The sequence below is a fragment of the Eurytemora carolleeae genome, unplaced genomic scaffold, assembly GCF_000591075.1.
Source record: "Eurytemora carolleeae unplaced genomic scaffold, Eaff_2.0 scaffold259, whole genome shotgun sequence".
NCBI lineage: Eukaryota > Metazoa > Arthropoda > Copepoda > Calanoida > Temoridae > Eurytemora > Eurytemora carolleeae.
Genome location: NW_019396517.1, coordinates 64,694 through 82,500, shown reverse-complemented (window position 1 = coordinate 82,500; position 17,807 = coordinate 64,694). Strand labels below are relative to the sequence as shown.

The window sequence follows — 17,807 nt, the reverse complement described above, 5'->3', positions numbered from 1 at the left end:
AACGTTTTGGGATTTTCTTTGCTTTGTAATATTGTTACCTTGCTCTGACAAGGTACAGTGTTAAATCCTTGAGTTTGAAGACTGGAGATATCAACGTACTGAACATCTTCTACCTCTTCATCCCGTCCTACAGCTATACCTTCTACAGATTCATATTCTAGAGCCTAGACAAATATTGATTCAAAAACAATTCATGATAATAATTCAAATACTTCTATTAATATAGAACTATAGAGAAATGTATTGCGTATTTATGGCCAGGGGTAAGCGACTATATCAATACAATAAAGACGACTATATCAATACAATAAAGACGAAATCAATACAATAAAGGCGACTAACTATATCAATGTAATGAAGACGACTATATCAATATAATGAAGACGACTATATCAATATAATGAAGACGACTATATCAATAAAATGAGAACGACTATATCAATGTAATGAAGACGACTATATCAATATAATGAAGACGACTATATCAATACAATAAAGACGACTATATCAATATAATGAAGACGACTATATCAATATAATGAAGACGACTATATCAATACAATAAAGACGACTATATCAATATAATGAAGACGACTATATCAATATAATGAAGACGACTATATCAATACAATAAAGACGACTATGTCAATACAATAAAGACGACTATATCAATATAATGAAGACGACTATATAAATATAATGAAGACGACTATATCAATACAATAAAGACGACTATATCAATACAATAAAGACGACTATATCATTATAATGAAGACGACTATATCAATATAATGAAGACGACTATATCAATATAATGAAGACAGCTTCTCATGACTGTATAAGACTTTATAAAAATAAAAACTTAAAAATTAAGGCTTTGAATCATTTCATGCATGACCTGAAAGAATTGAATAATACAGATCTGGTATCTTGTAAAGGGCGATGACGGATGATGTAAAAAATAAAGAGTTTATCCAAATTTTGAACTCGCATCAAACCTGGAGTAAAATGCCAAGGTTCCTGATTTACCTGACAGATTAAGCTGCCAAGGTTTCTGATTTACCTGACAGATTGAGCTGCCCAGGTTCCTGATTTACCTGACAGATTGAGCTACCAAGGTTCTTGATTTACCTGACAGATTGAGCTGCCAAGGTCCTGATTTACCTGACAGATTGAGCTGCCAAGGTTCTTGATTTGACAGATTGAGCTACCAAGGTTCCTGATTTACCTGACAGATTGAGCTACCAAGGTTCTTGATTTACCTGACAGATTGAGCTACCAAGGTTCCTGAGAATAGTTTCTGCTTGCTGAGGATCAGTTTCATTTAAGCTTTCAGCACAAACCTTCCCTGCCTTACCCTGTAGATCCATTACATATCAATATCACGTGGAATCTTTATAAAGTTGTAATCTCTGTAGGTTTGTCCGATCATAACTCAGGAACCCCTAGACCGCTTGGGCTCAAATTTTGATTGGGGAATTTGGGAGAACCACGGGAATGATTTTAGCTTGGTTATGAGATTCTAAGTTGAGTGGGTCGACTTTGAAAGCGAAAATTTAGTTTCCCGGTAAAATCGACCAATTGCGGGAGTAACTGGGAAACGTTGGGGTTTCAAGCTAGTATTAATATAATTCTCAACCAATTTCATCTAGTATATATTCTGAACCAGTTTCATCCAGTATATATTCTGAACCAGTTTAGTTCAATTTTCTGAGAACCAGAAACTGTGTAATAGTAAGACGACATTAATGCAAAACATAATTGTGTATTTGAAATGTTCTTACAAAACCAATATAATCACTTGTAACTTTTTAAATCACTTATTAAGTGAAGTGATCAGTTTAAACTGCACAATTTCTGTGTCTCATGTTTATTAAACTATTTGAAGTCATATCTTTAGTCAAAAAGGCGTCTGTGCAAAAATCTGTACTTGTTGAGTTGTCGCAAGAAAAACGCAAACAGTTTGCTAAATAGTTCAGATTAAAAGAGCACATCTTTAAATTAAACATTAAACAACATTATGTTGAAAAATTATGGATTAAACGATTGAGAAGCTCAGGATCAGGGGATTTTTTTCCAGTAAGGGGTTGGGGAGCTTATCCTTAACCATACTAAATTGATTTTACAGAAAAATAAATTCTTAAAGAATAGTTAAATCTTTTGTGCTCCATACAAATCAGGTTGAAGTAAGTAATGCTGTAAGCTGTAAATTTCTGCTGCAAAATAAGCTTTTTTTGTGTTAAAAATAAGAGATTTTTCGTAGAAAATAAGGGATTTTGTGTTGCTTATTTGGCAGCCACCAACTTCTTCTACAATATAAGCAATTTTTTGTTGAAAATAAGCGATTTTTTGTTTATAATAAGCCATTTATTTAAACCGAGTTTTTGTCGCCTAATCGGTTGCCATCCAACTTTTTCACCCGATTAGGCGACTTTTAAAGATTAATTTAGATTTTTTTATTAAGAGTGTAGGGATAATTTTTAATCGTGGCTCTATCTGATTCTGCGAACATCTTCTCAATGTACAGTATAAAACAATAACAAAAAAGCGGATTTACAAATATTTTTCGGCGCATTTTTAAATTTCACAAAAATCAAAAGCTTTTTGTAATTCTAATCGCATCAATAAACCTTCCCAGGGGTCATGCGAGGCTCCTCACAAAATTTGGGCCCGACGGTACAGAAATTTTGACCTTTAATTGGATACACACAGACAAACAGACAGACAAGCAAAGTCTATGTATTGATAATGTTCCTCTTGCTGGTAGAGTACATAACCATTGTTATGATAATGATGAATATAGCTTCCAGCAGAAATGCGAGGCGCCAAGGATACTAAATATAAGTATAGAATGTAATTTGTGTAGCTTTAACTTTAAGCAAATATATCTAAAATAAATAAATATACATTTATACTATCAATATTATCATTATTACTATTCTTATGATTATGATTATTATTATTATTATTGTTACTATTATTATTATTATTATTATTATTATTATTATTATTATTATTATTATTATTATTATTATTATTAATGATGATAATATTACCTGAAAAATCTGGACAGTCCACCACACCATCACACACTCGATCACTTCTTCCAGATGATCGGAGATTATTCACACAACCTAGGGGTAGAAACTAAAGATACAACAGTTTATTTACATCAAAATAAAACTTAAACTTTATACCTTATAACTAAGTCATGTTCAATTATTTGAATTAAAACTTCATCAAGCGAATGAAAAAGTTGTTACCAAAAAGCTCAATGAATACTAAAAAAGCACGTTTATATCATATATGCAAAATACACATGCCAAAAGCTTTCATTGCAATTGTAATTTTTTGCATTTGACATATTTGTTAGAAACCCCTGTTGAATTGTACTTGAACCTGGTTTGGATATACATGCTCCAGGTCCATCAGCTTCTGTTGGAAGAAGATTACAGTTTAATGAGTCAAGGATATCTCCAGGAAGAATATGATCACAGCTCTCAACAAACTCCTGCAGTAGAAGATTACAGTTTAAAGAGTCAAGGATATCTCCAAGAAGAATATGATCACAGCTTTCAACAAACTCTTGCAGTAGAAGATTACAGTTTAATGAGTCAAGGATATCTCCAGGAAGAACATGATCACAGCTTTCAACAAACTCCTGCAGTAGAAGATTACAGTTTAATGATTCAAGGATACCTCCAGGAAGAATATGATCACAGCTTTCAACAAACTCCTGCAGTAGAAGATTACAGCTTAATAAGCCAAGGATATCTCCAGGAAGAACATGATCACAGCTTTCAAAAAACTCCTGCAGTAGAAGATTACAGTTTAATGATTCAAGGATATCTCCAGGAAGAACATGATCACAGCTTTCAAAAAACTCCTGCAGTAGAAGATTACAGTTTAATGAGTCAAGGATATCTCCAGGAAGAATATGATCACAGCTTTCAACAAACTCCTGCAGTAGAAGATTACAGTTTAAAGAGTCAAGGATATCTCCAAGAAGAATATGATCACAGCTTTCAACAAACTCTTGCAGTAGAAGATTACAGTTTAATGAGTCAAGGATATCTCCAGGAAGAACATGATCACAGCTTTCAACAAACTCCTGCAGTAGAAGATTACAGTTTAATGATTCAAGGATATCTCCAGGAAGAATATGATCACAGCTTTCAACAAACTCCTGCATTAGGCAGTTATAATCAGCATGCAAATAAGGGACAATTAATTGACGTGTCCAGAAAAAGAAAAAGAAAAAATGTTTTTTATAATAGAAGAATAGTCTGGAGCTACTTGTTCTTGCTTATACAAATTATTATGCTGCAGTTGTTTGAAGAAATGTAAAATGTCAGCCGAGGGTAATTGGTCTACACTGTTAAAACTTAACTAAATAATGGCAGGGATATTAAACTACATTTTATCATGGCAGACTGAGAATTAAGATCAGCTAACTCTGCGGACCTTTGAAGGAAGGGTATGTTTAACAAGGGCCAGGTGTTCTTGATCGACAAGTTCTCCCAAATTTTAAAAAATGAACCGGTTTTAGTTTACATACCTGACAGAAGGCCTGGCAGGGCGGCACGATTCTCTCTTTGTAGCAAACCGGTTGGACAAATTGACACATGAGCTCATAGCTCAGGGGGTAACAGCTAGACTCTACTATACTCCTGAAAACATAATCTTACAGCTTGGTTAGGTCAATATCCCTTAAAAGTCTGGTTTATTTGAAGTCCCGGACCAACTTTTAAGCAGCTAAAGCAAGCTGTACAGTACACATACAGACTGAAGACGAAAATATGAGAAAGTACACCAAACAGTTCATCTCCTTTTATAGTAAACGACATAATCTTAATTGTAATTTTAAAATAAGAACATAAAGTAATATATTTTGCTTAAGTTTTAACTCAATTATATTGATTAATTATAGTATAAGAAAGTTAAACGTCCAATCCTCTTCCCATCCCTTTCCCATCCCCTTCCTTCCCCTATTCCAGGTAATATAAGGGGAGCGGCCAAACTGTGTTACTTGCGAATGCCGCAACGAAAGAGAGAGATTAGCATATATTTGAAAGTTAGGTTAGGTTAGGACACTTTCTTGGCCACGCGCTGCGGCTAGGACAGACTAGGGGCCAAGTGCTGCGGCTAGGACAGGCTAGGGGGCCGAGCGCCGCGCCTAGAACTGGCTCTCTCTGTCTTAAAATTCATTGCGGCATTCGCGAGTAACGGAGAATTGCCGCTGCCTAATATTAGGTTGGCTTATAATAAATAGATATAATATAATAATCACGCAACCTTGTACATCTAAAAAAAGAAGCGGGGAAGGTCAACTTACATGATAGATGAGAGTGCTGCTTGAACCTGGTGTGAATGTGTGTGTCCCAGTATATTGGGTAAAGTAGTAATATTGTACGGGAGCTGGGAGCAGTACCCTGGCTGCAGTACAGAGCATTCACGTTTACCAATAAGATCTGAAATTATAAAAAAAATCAACAAAAAAACGTTAGAGATATCTCACAATGTATTTTATATTCCGAACATTCTGTTCGGAATTTCTAAATACTTTGGGTTGTTTCATATTACGACCAGAACACGTTAAACTTAAGTAAATTTCACGTAACATTAAAGTCTTTTATGTTTCCAATCATAACTCTCTCATTGAAGAACTATTGAGAAGAAGAATAATGTTTTGAATTTCTAATGTGAATTGGAAAATTGATATTCTCAATCTTTTCATAAAATCAAAACTAAAGGAGCAGCTAAAGTACAACAACGTCTCATAAAGGAGCAGCTAAAGTACAACAATGTCTCATAAAGGAGCAGCTAAAGTACAACAATGTCTCTTAAAGGAGCAGCTAAAGTACAACAATGTCTCATAAAGGAGCAGCTAAAGTACAACAATGTCTCATAAAGGAGCAGCTAAAGTACAACAATGTCTCGTAAATTTGACCTTCTCCTTCTGTTTACCATGTTTTTAGGGTTACTATAAGTAGAATTTTAATTGAGAACATTTTAACTGAACAAATCTGACAAATCTGCCCCTTTAGTAAAATTAAATTCAGCCTATTTGAAGCATAAAGTCTGACCGCGTCAACCTTGTTGCACCGGCTAATCCTGTAAATAGAGCTAGGTACAATACAAACTGGGACCGGAAAGGTTGACCCGGCTTGGAAATTCAAATTTACTACGGCTGCCCGTGATCAGACAAGTGGATTACTCTCCGCAAACTTTTCTTCTTTTTATTTATTTGCAACCTAAGGTAGTATTAGACCTTTGATAATTTAAACTATAATGAATATTAGAAAATTTAAGTTTGTGGAAAGTACTCACTTGTTTAGTAGTAAACATGTTAGTATTTACCTAAAACCAGTTTAGGTTTCGGGATTGTCTTAAACGTGTATATTTTCTTGTCACTGTACTCGCGTTCTACAAAATAAAAGGTTTAAATATTATAATTGTACAACATATATAGAATAATGAAATCTGATGATTGGGTTAGACCCATGAAACATTTTGTCTTGGAAGAAATATATACTTAAACATCTAAAATGTATATTTAAACTGAAGAAGTTGAAAATACTATATATATGAAAATTATATAAATATATCATCTAAAAACTTAAGATTTCAATTAGTATAGCTACAAATTTTGTTATCTGTTACGGTTAAAACTGCAGAATTTTTTTTAATGTTTATAGGGCAAACTCTCGAAGCTGTACAAATTCCAAAAAATAAATTTTATTTAAAAAAACGACATTGGTTCCGCTTTCTACTGATATAACTGTCAACTTACCTTGTATATCAAGAGAAGTGAGATCAAGCTGAGGAAGTAAACCGGAAGTCTTTATTTGAGACTCAAGAACAGTTTGTACTTCCTAGACAGTGTACAGTGTACATATTGAAATACAGCACTGTACACTCCGGTTCAGTTCAAGTACCAGAGCGAGTTTAAGCATCTATAAAAGCTAACTAACTAACTAGCTAACTAACTAACTAACTAACTAACTAACTAACTAACTAACTAACTAACTAACTAACTAACTAAAAGCTTATAACGATCTTCGTTTTTCATCCCTTTATGTAAAAAGTAGAAATATACATTCTATATAAAACAATTAATTAGTGCAAACCTTGGCAAAAACCCTTTGTTTTGCGTCTGACTGAAAGTGAAGGTTAAAGTTGACCAGCAGACCAGCAGGGTCAGATTCAAGCAGGAATACTTCAGCATACTAGATAGATAGATAAATAGATAGATAGATAGATATAAAGTTGACCAGCAGACCAGCAGGGTCAGATTCAAGCAGGAATACTTCAGCATACTAGATAGATAGATAAATAGATAGATAGATAGATAGATAGTTAGATAGATAAATAGATAGACAGATAGATAGATAGATAGATAGTTAGATAATAGATAGATAGATAGATAAATAGATAGTTAGATAGATAGATAGATAGATAGATATTATAAAAAGATTGATAATTAAATGATAAAGGTCACCTTATATTGCGTTGCAAGGGCACTGTTACTTAACAGTTGATGTATGTACCCTCTAAACAGAATGTTTAATAATATATCTTTTAGATTTTTTTTAGATATTTAAACAAACTCACAGGGCTTCAAGAAACAATTGGAAATCTTTTCAAGCTTTTTCGACAAATTGATTTAACCAGTTGTAGCACTCATTCAAAAGTATCCATCTCTTGATTTTAGATATTGTTCGCAAAAGGTTCATGTTTAGAAATATCTCAATATACTTGAAAACATTAAACTGTTGTTAGAGACTGAGGAGTTTTTCTCTGATATCACATACTATGGTACGGTCGGATTTTAGGCTTTACATTTAGTGAAACCCCTTGTAATGTTAACGAACACTCCCTTCAAACTCCTGACCTAAACTGTTCAGCAAAAAAAATGTTGCTGAAAAAACCCCCTACCTGAACTGTTCAGCCTTCTGAGTGTGGAAAACTGATCCTGGATCTGGAACCCAACCCTCGTCTGTCATCATCCTTCAAATAAAAAGATTGAAATCGTTTTTTTGCTCATTTTTTAATCCTTTCTAAGCTTTTTTACTTTGAGGTTTCATAATGCCCTGGCATCACAAAATCCGACTTGCAAAAGAATTTCGAAAAACAGAATTTTATTCAAAATTATTAGGGATGCCTACGATAAGTTCGACATTTCGAGAAAAATGTTATGATTTCTTCTAACGGTGGGAATCGATATTTGTTCTTTCATAACATTCATGGTTTTGAATTTCAGGGGCTTCTCAATAATTCAAGAGGTTTCACATAATTTAACATTGTATAATCTATAAAGAAGATTAATTTTATTTCATTGTGTATAATGTTATCTCTGAGTATAATACTCAACGATACTGAACGATACTGAACGATATTGAACGATACTGAAAAATACTGAACGATACTTAACGATACTTAACGACACTGAACGATACTGAACGATACTGAACGAAACTTAACTATAATGAACGATACTGAATGATACTGAACGATAATGAATGATACTAAACGAAACTGAACAAAACTTAACGATGCTTAACGAAACTTAACGATAATATACGATACTGAACGATACTGAACGATAATGAATGATACTAAACGAAACTGAACAAAATTTAACGATACTGAACGATACTGAACGATACTGAACGATACTGAACGATACTGAACGATAGTTTACGATACTGAACGATACAGAACAATACTGAAAGAAGCAAGAACAGTTTTGAAGAATCGTTCAGGCTTCTGCCAAAGATTGTAATTTTTTTTCAGATTGTAATATTGTAATATAAAAGTTTTTTTTTCAGAACATATGATTTTGAAAGTTTTACTATTTACGCTTATCCGATTTATAAGAAGACTCTTAAAGCCTCAGCCAATTCCTTAAATTTTCTTTTTTCCCAAATGTTTAAATTTTTTTTTCTTGAATTAAAGAATACCTGAATTTGCCCCTGTATACTCTCTCAGTAATGGGCTCATGCGTCTTCAGATATGTATCTTAACATTTTCAATTAAAGGGACTGTCAAAGGATTTTCAAGTGCCCCTCCATTTTAAATTAACCATTCGCAATGGAACCCTTTGAATTTCGACTTAGCAAAACTGTTCAAAATTAATGATTTTTGTTTCTCTCTAAAACTTAAGGGATTTAAGCAGCAGCGAAAAAAGAGGAAAATGTAAGAATTTAATACTTTTACATTTTTTTAAATTTAATACTCATGGAAAGGTAGTTATCTAATTTTTCATGAACTAAGAGGAAATTAATTCAGATATCCTCCTTCTAACCAACAAATGATTTTGGCTCTGTTGCAAAATATCAAGTATTTTTCAGAATCTTTTTCTTATCTTTTCTTACATCCGAAATATATTCCAGCGGAAGCAAATATTCCAACTAGGAGGATAGCAGCACTGATACAGATACACCACTTCCGGGTAGCCAGGGAACTCGTCTTTCGAACCTAAAAAGGGATTGTTTGTAAAATTTAAAAAAAGGATGAAAAATAGTAAAACTATGAATGAATTATTGCTATTTTTATTTGGATCAGATGTTTCTGTAAAGTGGTGAATATCGTTCCATCCGTGTCAACTTGCTTCCTTCAGTAAACACGTGGTTTCTCGCTTATTATATTAGCGGTAAGTTTATTTTACAGAAACATCGAATAGAAATAAAAGTAACCTTCAATTGGATGAGTTGCATGGATGAAAATGTTAGAATTTAACCTCCAAGGATTAGAATGAATGAATCTAACCTCTAAGGATGAGAATGAATAAATCTAACCTCTAAGAATGAGAATGAATGAATCTAACCTCTAAGGATGAGAATGAATGAATCTAACCTCTAAGGATGAGAATGAATTAATCTAACCTCTAAGGATGAGATTGAATATAACCTTTAAGGATGAGAATGAATGAATCTAACCTGTAAGGATAAGAATGAATCTAACCTCTAAGGATGAGAATGAATCTAACCTCTAAGGATGAGAATGAATCTAACCTCTAAGGATGAGAATGAATCTAACCTCTAAGGATGAGAATGAATCTAATCTCTAAGGATGAGAATGAATCTAACCTCTAAGGATGAGAATGAATCTAACCTCTAAGGATGAGAATGAATCTAACCTCTAAGGATGAGTTGGATGAGGACGAAGATCGACTGAAAAGAGGTTCATCCCCTTTCGGTGAAATATACTAAATAAGAAAATGAATTAGCAAGATTATGATAAACAAGAAGGTCAAGTGCCCCTGGGGCCTGGAGGTGCATGTGCATGACAGGTAAATAACTACGCAGCTAGGCATGCAGCATGTTAATTGTCAGTGTACAGTGAGAATCAGAAAACTGTGGGATAAATATCGTCTTCGTTTTTTCTTAGATTTAAGAAATAACGCAATTTTGCAACTGATGTATTTCTAAAACTATAATTTGCTTGTTTGTTTGAATCCAACAAACGTCAAAACGGTTGAACCGATTGGGCCCAAATTTGTTGTGTCAATTCGATTACGCCAAGAAAAGTGCCAATTTCAGAGAACTCGTTAAACTTAAAAGTTAACATTTTTAATAGGAAAAGGGGAAGCGTAGCACCCTAAAAGCATAGTATTTCTAAAATTGTTCGGGGAACTTGTTTTAGAAATAGTTCAGTTGAAATTTTAAAATCTCTATTGACATGACATATAATTAAGAGAGAAGAAGACGACGAGAATTTCACTTTTTTCTAGTTCCAACTGTAAATCTTACATTAAACATAGATTCAAATGGAAATTAATATCGAATGAATCTGAGCTAACGAATCCTTAAGGAAAAATTATTTTTAAAAAAATTACTATTTACCAATGCAAGTACAAATAAAATAGTGGCACAAATCTTTGTTAAATGCTGTTGCGTTGGGTTACGTTTTAATCCGTTTTTAAGCATTTAACTTTACAAATGTATAACATAATCTTAATTTTAGCTGGGTTCGATTACATTATCTATAGTCAGGGATATATTTAAACTTCTCAGGCTAAGCTTAATCCTGAGAACCCTCAATAAAAAGTATGGCTTCAGCTTGTCCATAGTCAGTGGAATATTAATAATTTGGTCTGTATAATTTTATTCATGCTATTACAGGACATAAATAAACATTATGTTAAGTTTAAAACTGTTGACACGAAATCAAATTTAAATTTATAGGCATAAAACGAGAGGGTGATAGTTAATTTAAGTTTTTCAAACACTTCCTTTAAATGATTAAAATGGATACTAACCCTTTAAACTATATCATGTTAATAGGTTAAATAGGTCAGTGAGTAAAACATGCTTGATTAACACTACTTCATGCAAATCAAGGAGAGGGGGGGGGGTAATGTTTTCTATAAAAGTGAATATAACCCATGATGATAAAATTACAATATCTCATTATTGACTCATGGATTATTTCCAACTAAATGGAGTTTAAAGAAATACCAATTTTATTTTAAAGGTTACAAGCAGAGCAAGGCCTCTCATTCCCTGATCAAAGCTCCCTTCAGCCCCTGACTGGGTACGATTACCATGTGGGATATCGAATAAAGATTAAATTAATCTGCAGATTAACAAAAGATAGAGATCAAGCATTGATATCGATATTCATAATACAAGAGTTCCAAGCTCAGAACTACAAAGAGTTATAATTCAACGTAGTTTGAAAGTTAGTCAAGATATGCTAAATCAACCTGACTAATGGAGTTTGTAAGTAAGTGTATATGTTATATCAACCTGACTAATGGAGTTTGTAAGTAAGTCTATATGCTATATCAACCTGACTAATGGAGTTTGTAAGTGCTATATCAACCTGACTAATGGAGTTTGTAAGTAAGTCTATATGCTAAATCAACCTGAATAATACAGTTTGTAAGTAAGTCTATATGCTAAATCAACCTGAATAACACAGTTTGTAAGTAAGTCTATATGCTATAATCAACCTGAATAATACAGTTTGTAAGTAAGTCTATATGCCAAATCAACCTGACTAATGGAGTTTGTAAGTAAGTCTATATGCTAAATCAACCTAACTTATTGAGTTTGTAAATTGAAAGTTAGTCTATTTGCTAAATCAACCTAACTAATACAGTTTGGAAGTTAGTCTATTTGCTAAATCAACCTAACTAATACAGTTTGGAAGTTAGTTTATTTGCTAAATCAATCTAACTATTGGATAAAGAATGATTAAGGTAAGGATTATAAATTAGAAAAATGTTTTGGTAAACTATACAGTGTTCCCCTCTGAACATGATAATTTAAATACTAACAAGTATAGTAATAAAAATTACATGACGAAATACCGCAATTCTTACTGCTTGTAATCAATAAACCCAATTGCTTGATCTTGATATCCGCTATGGGAACTTTTGATTGGAGGATCCTAAATAACTATACCTTTCTATATCTTCATTCAACCCCTGATCAAAGCTCCTTTCAGCCCCTGACTGGGTACGATTACCATACAGAATATCGAATAAAAAAGGACTGTCCACTGATTTGAATATAACATGAGACAATATCAATGAATTGCACAGACACTAAATATTCTAGTTATAAAATACCCACAAAAGAAATGTCCCGCTGCAAACTCGGGTTTATTGCAAGTACCGGGCCCACTTTAGAGCAAGCTCTTCAGTACAAATACAGACTATGTCAAGCATAGCGGGACGGTACGCCATATGAGCGATCCCCTTCTTATGGAATTTATGTTGCCTTACGTTAATCATTCTTGGTATACAGAGCCATCAATTGCTATAGGTGCGGTTAATTTACTTCTACGCTACACTACGCCTTACTCTAGTTTTAGGATTGAGGGGACATCCATCAACCTGACACGGGGCCTCATCATCAAACATATCATTGACATACAGGCTTGATAGACTAGCCAGTGTTCCTTGGATGTTTCGTAGTCCTCGAGCAGAACTCATCAGAGCTCTCTTAGCGCTATTTACATAGTTTGGTCTCTTGTCCAGATCAGCTGTAGGGACTAGTGGTTGCCCTTGTTTCATGGCGTGCTTTAATCTCATATCTGGCTTCTTGTAATGCTCTTCTTCAGCTACCTTTGAACCAGGTTCAAACCTTTGGATACGATCTTGAAGTTTAAAGGAGGGAAATATTTGTACCTCAGAAGTTTCTGGAGCCTTTTCCACCGTTCTCCGGTCCTCAGCCTTCAAGAGACTCTCCGGGTCCATCTGAGGAGTCTCGGACTTGGGTTGAATATAGAATTTGTCATCTTCCTTACTCTGACAAAATATTTGTATTTATTCATCATTTTTTTAGTTTTCTGATCAGAAGAGGTTCGGGCATCCTGTTCGATCATTTTAATAAACATTCAAGATATGTTAGCTTTTAGATAGAATTTCAAAATCTTTTTAAAAACAAGTTTGCTTTAAAAGGATGGGCAAAAAGTTGATTTTGAGCTAAAAAATCAGCCTTAACAACGCAAACCCCATTGCTGGTTAACTGATTAAACTTATATGTTTTCAACATTTTGCACAATCTGATATATGCCAACTTTGACAACATTAAACTTTGATAAATGCTAAACTTCATAGATTTTTTGAGAAGCTAAAAACCTTTTATAAATTGATTTCAAACAGGATGCCCAAAAATGATAGTAATCAAAGCTTTAAAGGTATTTTTTTTATCAACGGAAAGAATTCAAATCAGAGTGACTTGAATAAATACCTCTCCAATCGATGTAAACTATGGCTCTGATTCACGTTAGTTCCATTGATTTAAAATACCAGCTTTTTGTAGTCTTTTTTGCAATAATGTTTAGTTTTATAAAAACTGCAGTTTTGAAAAAATGGATCTAAAGCATTGATCACCTATATTGTTATTGGATACACTTTTAGTTTTATTGTACGCAGTTAACAACGTACCAAATAGTTGACAAACACTAGAAAAGTTGATTTTACTTATTAATGATTATAAACTTTAGTTTATGACATTTGGTAACCCTTGTGTAGATCTATAATCTTCCATATAAAAACTATACTACACTCTAAATTCTTCAGAATTCGAATTTGATGAAAAATTGTAAAAACATGGAACAATCAGAGTCAAATTAACCTTATCCCTGCTGGGGTACTTGAAAACCAGGATAAGCTGGGGGTTAATTTGCCCCCCCCCCCCCACCCTGTAAATCAAGTTATATAGTAAAAATGTTTGCAAAAAAATATCCAAAAAATAATAAAATTTTATGCCATTTCAAATATGTAAAAATATTTGCAAAATTTTAAATAACCTGACGTGTAATTAAGAAAAACTAAAAATGTACACATTTTTTTTGACGGGTTGTATGCAAATAATTTGCAAAAATATCTTTGCAAAACTTACGTATTTCGTTTTCTTAAGTCATAGGTTTTCCAAAGAGCTAAAAATGATTAAAATCTGACAAGTGAAAGTCGGTCAAAACAAAGATTTAGATTGTTGCAAGAAAAAGTAGTCATTCAGGCAGTGTACCTGAGGACTTTTTGAGTTATGTAAAAATAACTACAAGGGGGGTTTAAATTGACCCCCTCCCCCCCAGCTGGAATAGGGTAAAAGTAGAAAACTCGAAGAATTTAGATTTGTGCCTCCATTATAAACAATTTTACTTGTTTCCACAGTAGATATTTAAACTTACTGAGCAGAAAAAAGTCCCAGGCATATTTATTTCATTTTTAACTTAGCATAATTGGGTCTTGCATCAACTATGCACTAAACGAATACTTCATTTATTCTAGTATTTAGATATTTTCTTGAGTAAACTAAATATTTAGATAATTATCAATGGTTGCATCTGATCTGTAAAATCAACGATATATATTTTTAAAAAATTACTTTATAGTGATCGAACTGCTTCCCAGCCTCCTAAAGTAGATTAAAACAAAGAAGCCATATTGTCTGACATATTTCAATAAAAGGACAAAATATCCCTACTGAGAGGCCACTCCTTCTACCCCGGCCTCCCCTCTAACATTTAGTTACTTGTCCATCATGGGAACTGTAGAATCTGATAAAACAGAGCTGAAGCAGAGGAACAAGGTTAAAATAAACACAGATGATGCAGTAAAAGGTCGGGAGAGAGTTAGTAAACACTCTGAGAAGAATTCTGATTCGGAGGAGGAAGAACCAAAACAAGAGACCGAAGAAGAGAGAGTTGCTAGAATTGGTCAAGTCTCCGTTTCCTTTACAGATTTTGTATTTAAATGCATTGACTATGACATGCTTAAATTGTTTCTTGGTTCTATGATTGGATTCTTTTGCCTAGTTCTTATTGTAACAATCATATACTTAATTTTCTGCTTCTTCTTCTTTGAACGTCAATGGGAATTGTACTTTCCGTCTGATAAAGTGAGAATGCATGCCACCTCAGAGCTCTAATATGGAGATGAATACTACAGAAAATATGAACAATACAGCTGAAAATGTGGGCAGATCTCTGACCAGTTTGATATCCAAGATTAATACGGATCAGAGTGACCTGTCAAAGACCCTACCCTCTAATACTAGTTACAATGTTTTACATAACTCTGAAGCAGCAGTCCACTATGGCCAGTTCTATACACTATATTTGATTATTGCAATTCTTGTTTTTATTCTAATAATCATGATCTATCTACATTTCTTCTCCTGGGTTCTCAAGGTACTCAATATCTATTTTTTAATAAATTCTTTAGAAAATGAAGGAACGTAGTTTTTGCCACAAACTCTGATTTAACAAACTTGCTCTTTGATCTAACAGAATTCACAGTTTTCAATTTCTACAACAAAGATACGAGGATTAAAAAATCCGAGTTTGTGGTAAAACTCCAGATCCTTTGTAGAATAATCACTGCGCTGTTTTCCCAAAGAATAGGTTCTAATGCCACATTTGAATTTAACGAACATTAGCGCTATGGTTAGGCTGTATCACACTTTGAAAGTCAAAAACAGTCTACCTTGATTAAAAAACTATACATTGTATGACTTTAGAATTTTTTATTATTAAACAAAATACCCATTTTCCATCTCTATTGATAAGACATTTAAAAAAAGGTTTTTGTAACAAACCAAAATTTTCCAATTCCCATATCTTTACTACCCAATATCGTAAACCTTTGGGAATTCAAACTATGAATTCTGTTCGATTAAATAATTAAAATTTAAAATGTTAAAGGTTTACAACTTCAGGATCAAAGATATAAGGATTGACCAGTTTCTTTAGAATCAAAAAATTTTATTTTTATAACTTTTTAATGATCTAGGGCAATCTTGACCTGCCAGGGCCAGGAGGAATGGATGTTCGGAAAGGTCCAGTTGTCTATGTTAAAAACCCTTTCAAAATGTTCTATGCCTGGATCACCAGGTATAAGATTGATAACACCATATCTGAAGTTCCGATTGAAATGATAAGTAGTCCTAACATTACTAGTAATACATCAGAACTAGGGAACGAGGAGGGTGTCATCAATCTTAGGGGCCCGGGGACCAGCCTGCCAGATGGAGCCAGATCGAAGAAAGCCATGTTTGAATCTAAGAGATTGAGCGAAAACATTAAACAACATTCCCAGTTTCGATATGGTCGCCATCTTGACGATGTGGAAGAAATGATTATTGAATAAAGAACTGTGCTAGCTGACCATATTTATGTTAAAGATATATTTATGTACTTGATTATTGACATTTTGTTTCTGTTTTCTTTATGTAACGTGTTTAACAATATGCAATGATATACAATATTTTTTGAATTAAATATACTTTCATGTTTTTCAATTATAATTTAAACCGAAAATGGGATAATTTCTAGTTTTTAGTTCCGTTGACTCACTTTTTACATCAAACTTAATTTTAATAAATGTGCTTTAAAAAAGGCAAAAAAAGAGAGATTTCTTATTTTTATCATTTCAAACATTTTTTTCTGGTAAAAATCTACCTAGTTTTTACCATTTTGCAATTTTTCATTATTTACTGGCCCAACTGCTTTGATTACATTGAGCTAATTTTAAGTCCCTTGTAGCGGAAAAAATGTCTTGAAAAACGATAAGAAGACAAAAAATTGAAAATTGGACAAATCTTGTAAATTTAAATTTTTACAGCAAAAAGGTAAAATTTTTATTCCTTACATTGAACATTTCAATATGCAAGAAAACTTTTTCAAGGAGCTGAGTGCTTCTAATTTTCTACTCTTTATATCTTAGAAACCTAATGTGGTAGACATTCAATATTTCAAACTAATAATTCTGCTACTATTTGATCTAATAGTCCAAGTTTGATATAAAGACTGCAAATATATTTAGATTATAAAATCAGAATTCGAGACAAGTGTTCAATTTCTAAAAGAGAATATTGTCGTATATAAACAACTTCAGTTGGATTTGATGTTAATTCAAAGAAATAGAAAATAAAAATAAAATCCAACATATGAGATAATATATCTTCAACTAATACATTGAACCAATGAATTTATTGTAAAGAATCATATTTGATCCTTTTCGAAACGTTTAAGGCTTTTTGGCTTTAAGTGGCATCAAAAAAATCTCTAAACGAAGCAAAATGAGAATTCTTTAGTTTAAAATTATTTGAAAAATTGTTCAGTCTGATATCTACTTTTAAAGTCAACATTTTGAAATGTGCACAGAAACAACCTTTAGAGAATAAATTCAAGTTCGGACACCACAAACCTTTGAATGTATATTAATAATAACTAGCCGGACCGCACCGTGAAAAAAATTACAATTAAAAAAAAAATTTGAAAAAAAGGTTCGATTTAAAAAAAAACTTTACAGAAACTATAATGTTTTTAGACTTTTATAAGGTTTT

General features: G+C 32.9%; 2 protein-coding genes across 4 annotated transcripts in view; one reads left to right on the top strand and one right to left on the bottom strand.

Annotated features, from left to right (window-relative positions):
* LOC111704743 (uncharacterized) overlaps positions 1-17,807 on the bottom strand; it is a 53,328-nt gene that overhangs the window by 10,734 nt on the left and 24,787 nt on the right. Inside the window, exons 5-21 of the mRNA XM_023477076.1 lie at positions 12,815-13,261; positions 10,142-10,210; positions 9,378-9,480; positions 8,964-9,021; positions 7,939-8,010; positions 7,502-7,553; positions 7,272-7,319; positions 7,131-7,229; positions 6,794-6,875; positions 6,361-6,426; positions 5,336-5,471; positions 4,559-4,670; positions 3,400-4,186; positions 3,057-3,134; positions 2,755-2,834; positions 1,263-1,358; positions 39-164 (exon numbers count right to left, since the gene is read on the bottom strand). Coding sequence (XP_023332844.1) covers positions 39-164; positions 1,263-1,358; positions 2,755-2,834; positions 3,057-3,134; positions 3,400-4,186; positions 4,559-4,670; positions 5,336-5,471; positions 6,361-6,426; positions 6,794-6,875; positions 7,131-7,229; positions 7,272-7,319; positions 7,502-7,553; positions 7,939-8,010; positions 8,964-9,021; positions 9,378-9,480; positions 10,142-10,210; positions 12,815-13,261 — 2,511 coding nt within the window. The remainder of the gene's footprint in view (positions 1-38; positions 165-1,262; positions 1,359-2,754; positions 2,835-3,056; positions 3,135-3,399; positions 4,187-4,558; positions 4,671-5,335; positions 5,472-6,360; positions 6,427-6,793; positions 6,876-7,130; positions 7,230-7,271; positions 7,320-7,501; positions 7,554-7,938; positions 8,011-8,963; positions 9,022-9,377; positions 9,481-10,141; positions 10,211-12,814; positions 13,262-17,807) is intronic.
* Positions 14,957-16,760, top strand: LOC111704730 (uncharacterized). 3 transcript variants are annotated; one of them, XM_023477059.1, is made up of 3 exons: positions 14,957-15,651; positions 16,253-16,353; positions 16,465-16,760. In XM_023477059.1, the coding sequence occupies exons 1-3, from the start codon at positions 15,370-15,372 to the stop codon at positions 16,607-16,609; spliced, it is 528 nt and encodes a 175-aa protein (XP_023332827.1). In that variant the 5' UTR covers positions 14,957-15,369; the 3' UTR covers positions 16,610-16,760. The 3 variants fall into 3 exon arrangements, with proteins under 3 accessions (XP_023332827.1, XP_023332828.1, XP_023332826.1); XM_023477060.1 differs by having other exon boundaries at positions 16,431-16,760; XM_023477058.1 differs by having other exon boundaries at positions 16,253-16,760.

What these genes read in the sequence shown, in the direction of transcription:
- LOC111704730 (XM_023477058.1), top strand. Translation starts at nt 15,370, where the DNA reads ATGCCACCTCAGAGCTCTAATATGGAGATGAATACTACAGAAAATATG. An exon ending in TCTTCTCCTGGGTTCTCAAG is followed by an intron (nt 15,652 to 16,252) that starts GTACTCAATATC and finishes TTAATGATCTAG; the next exon opens with GGCAATCTTGACCTGCCAGG.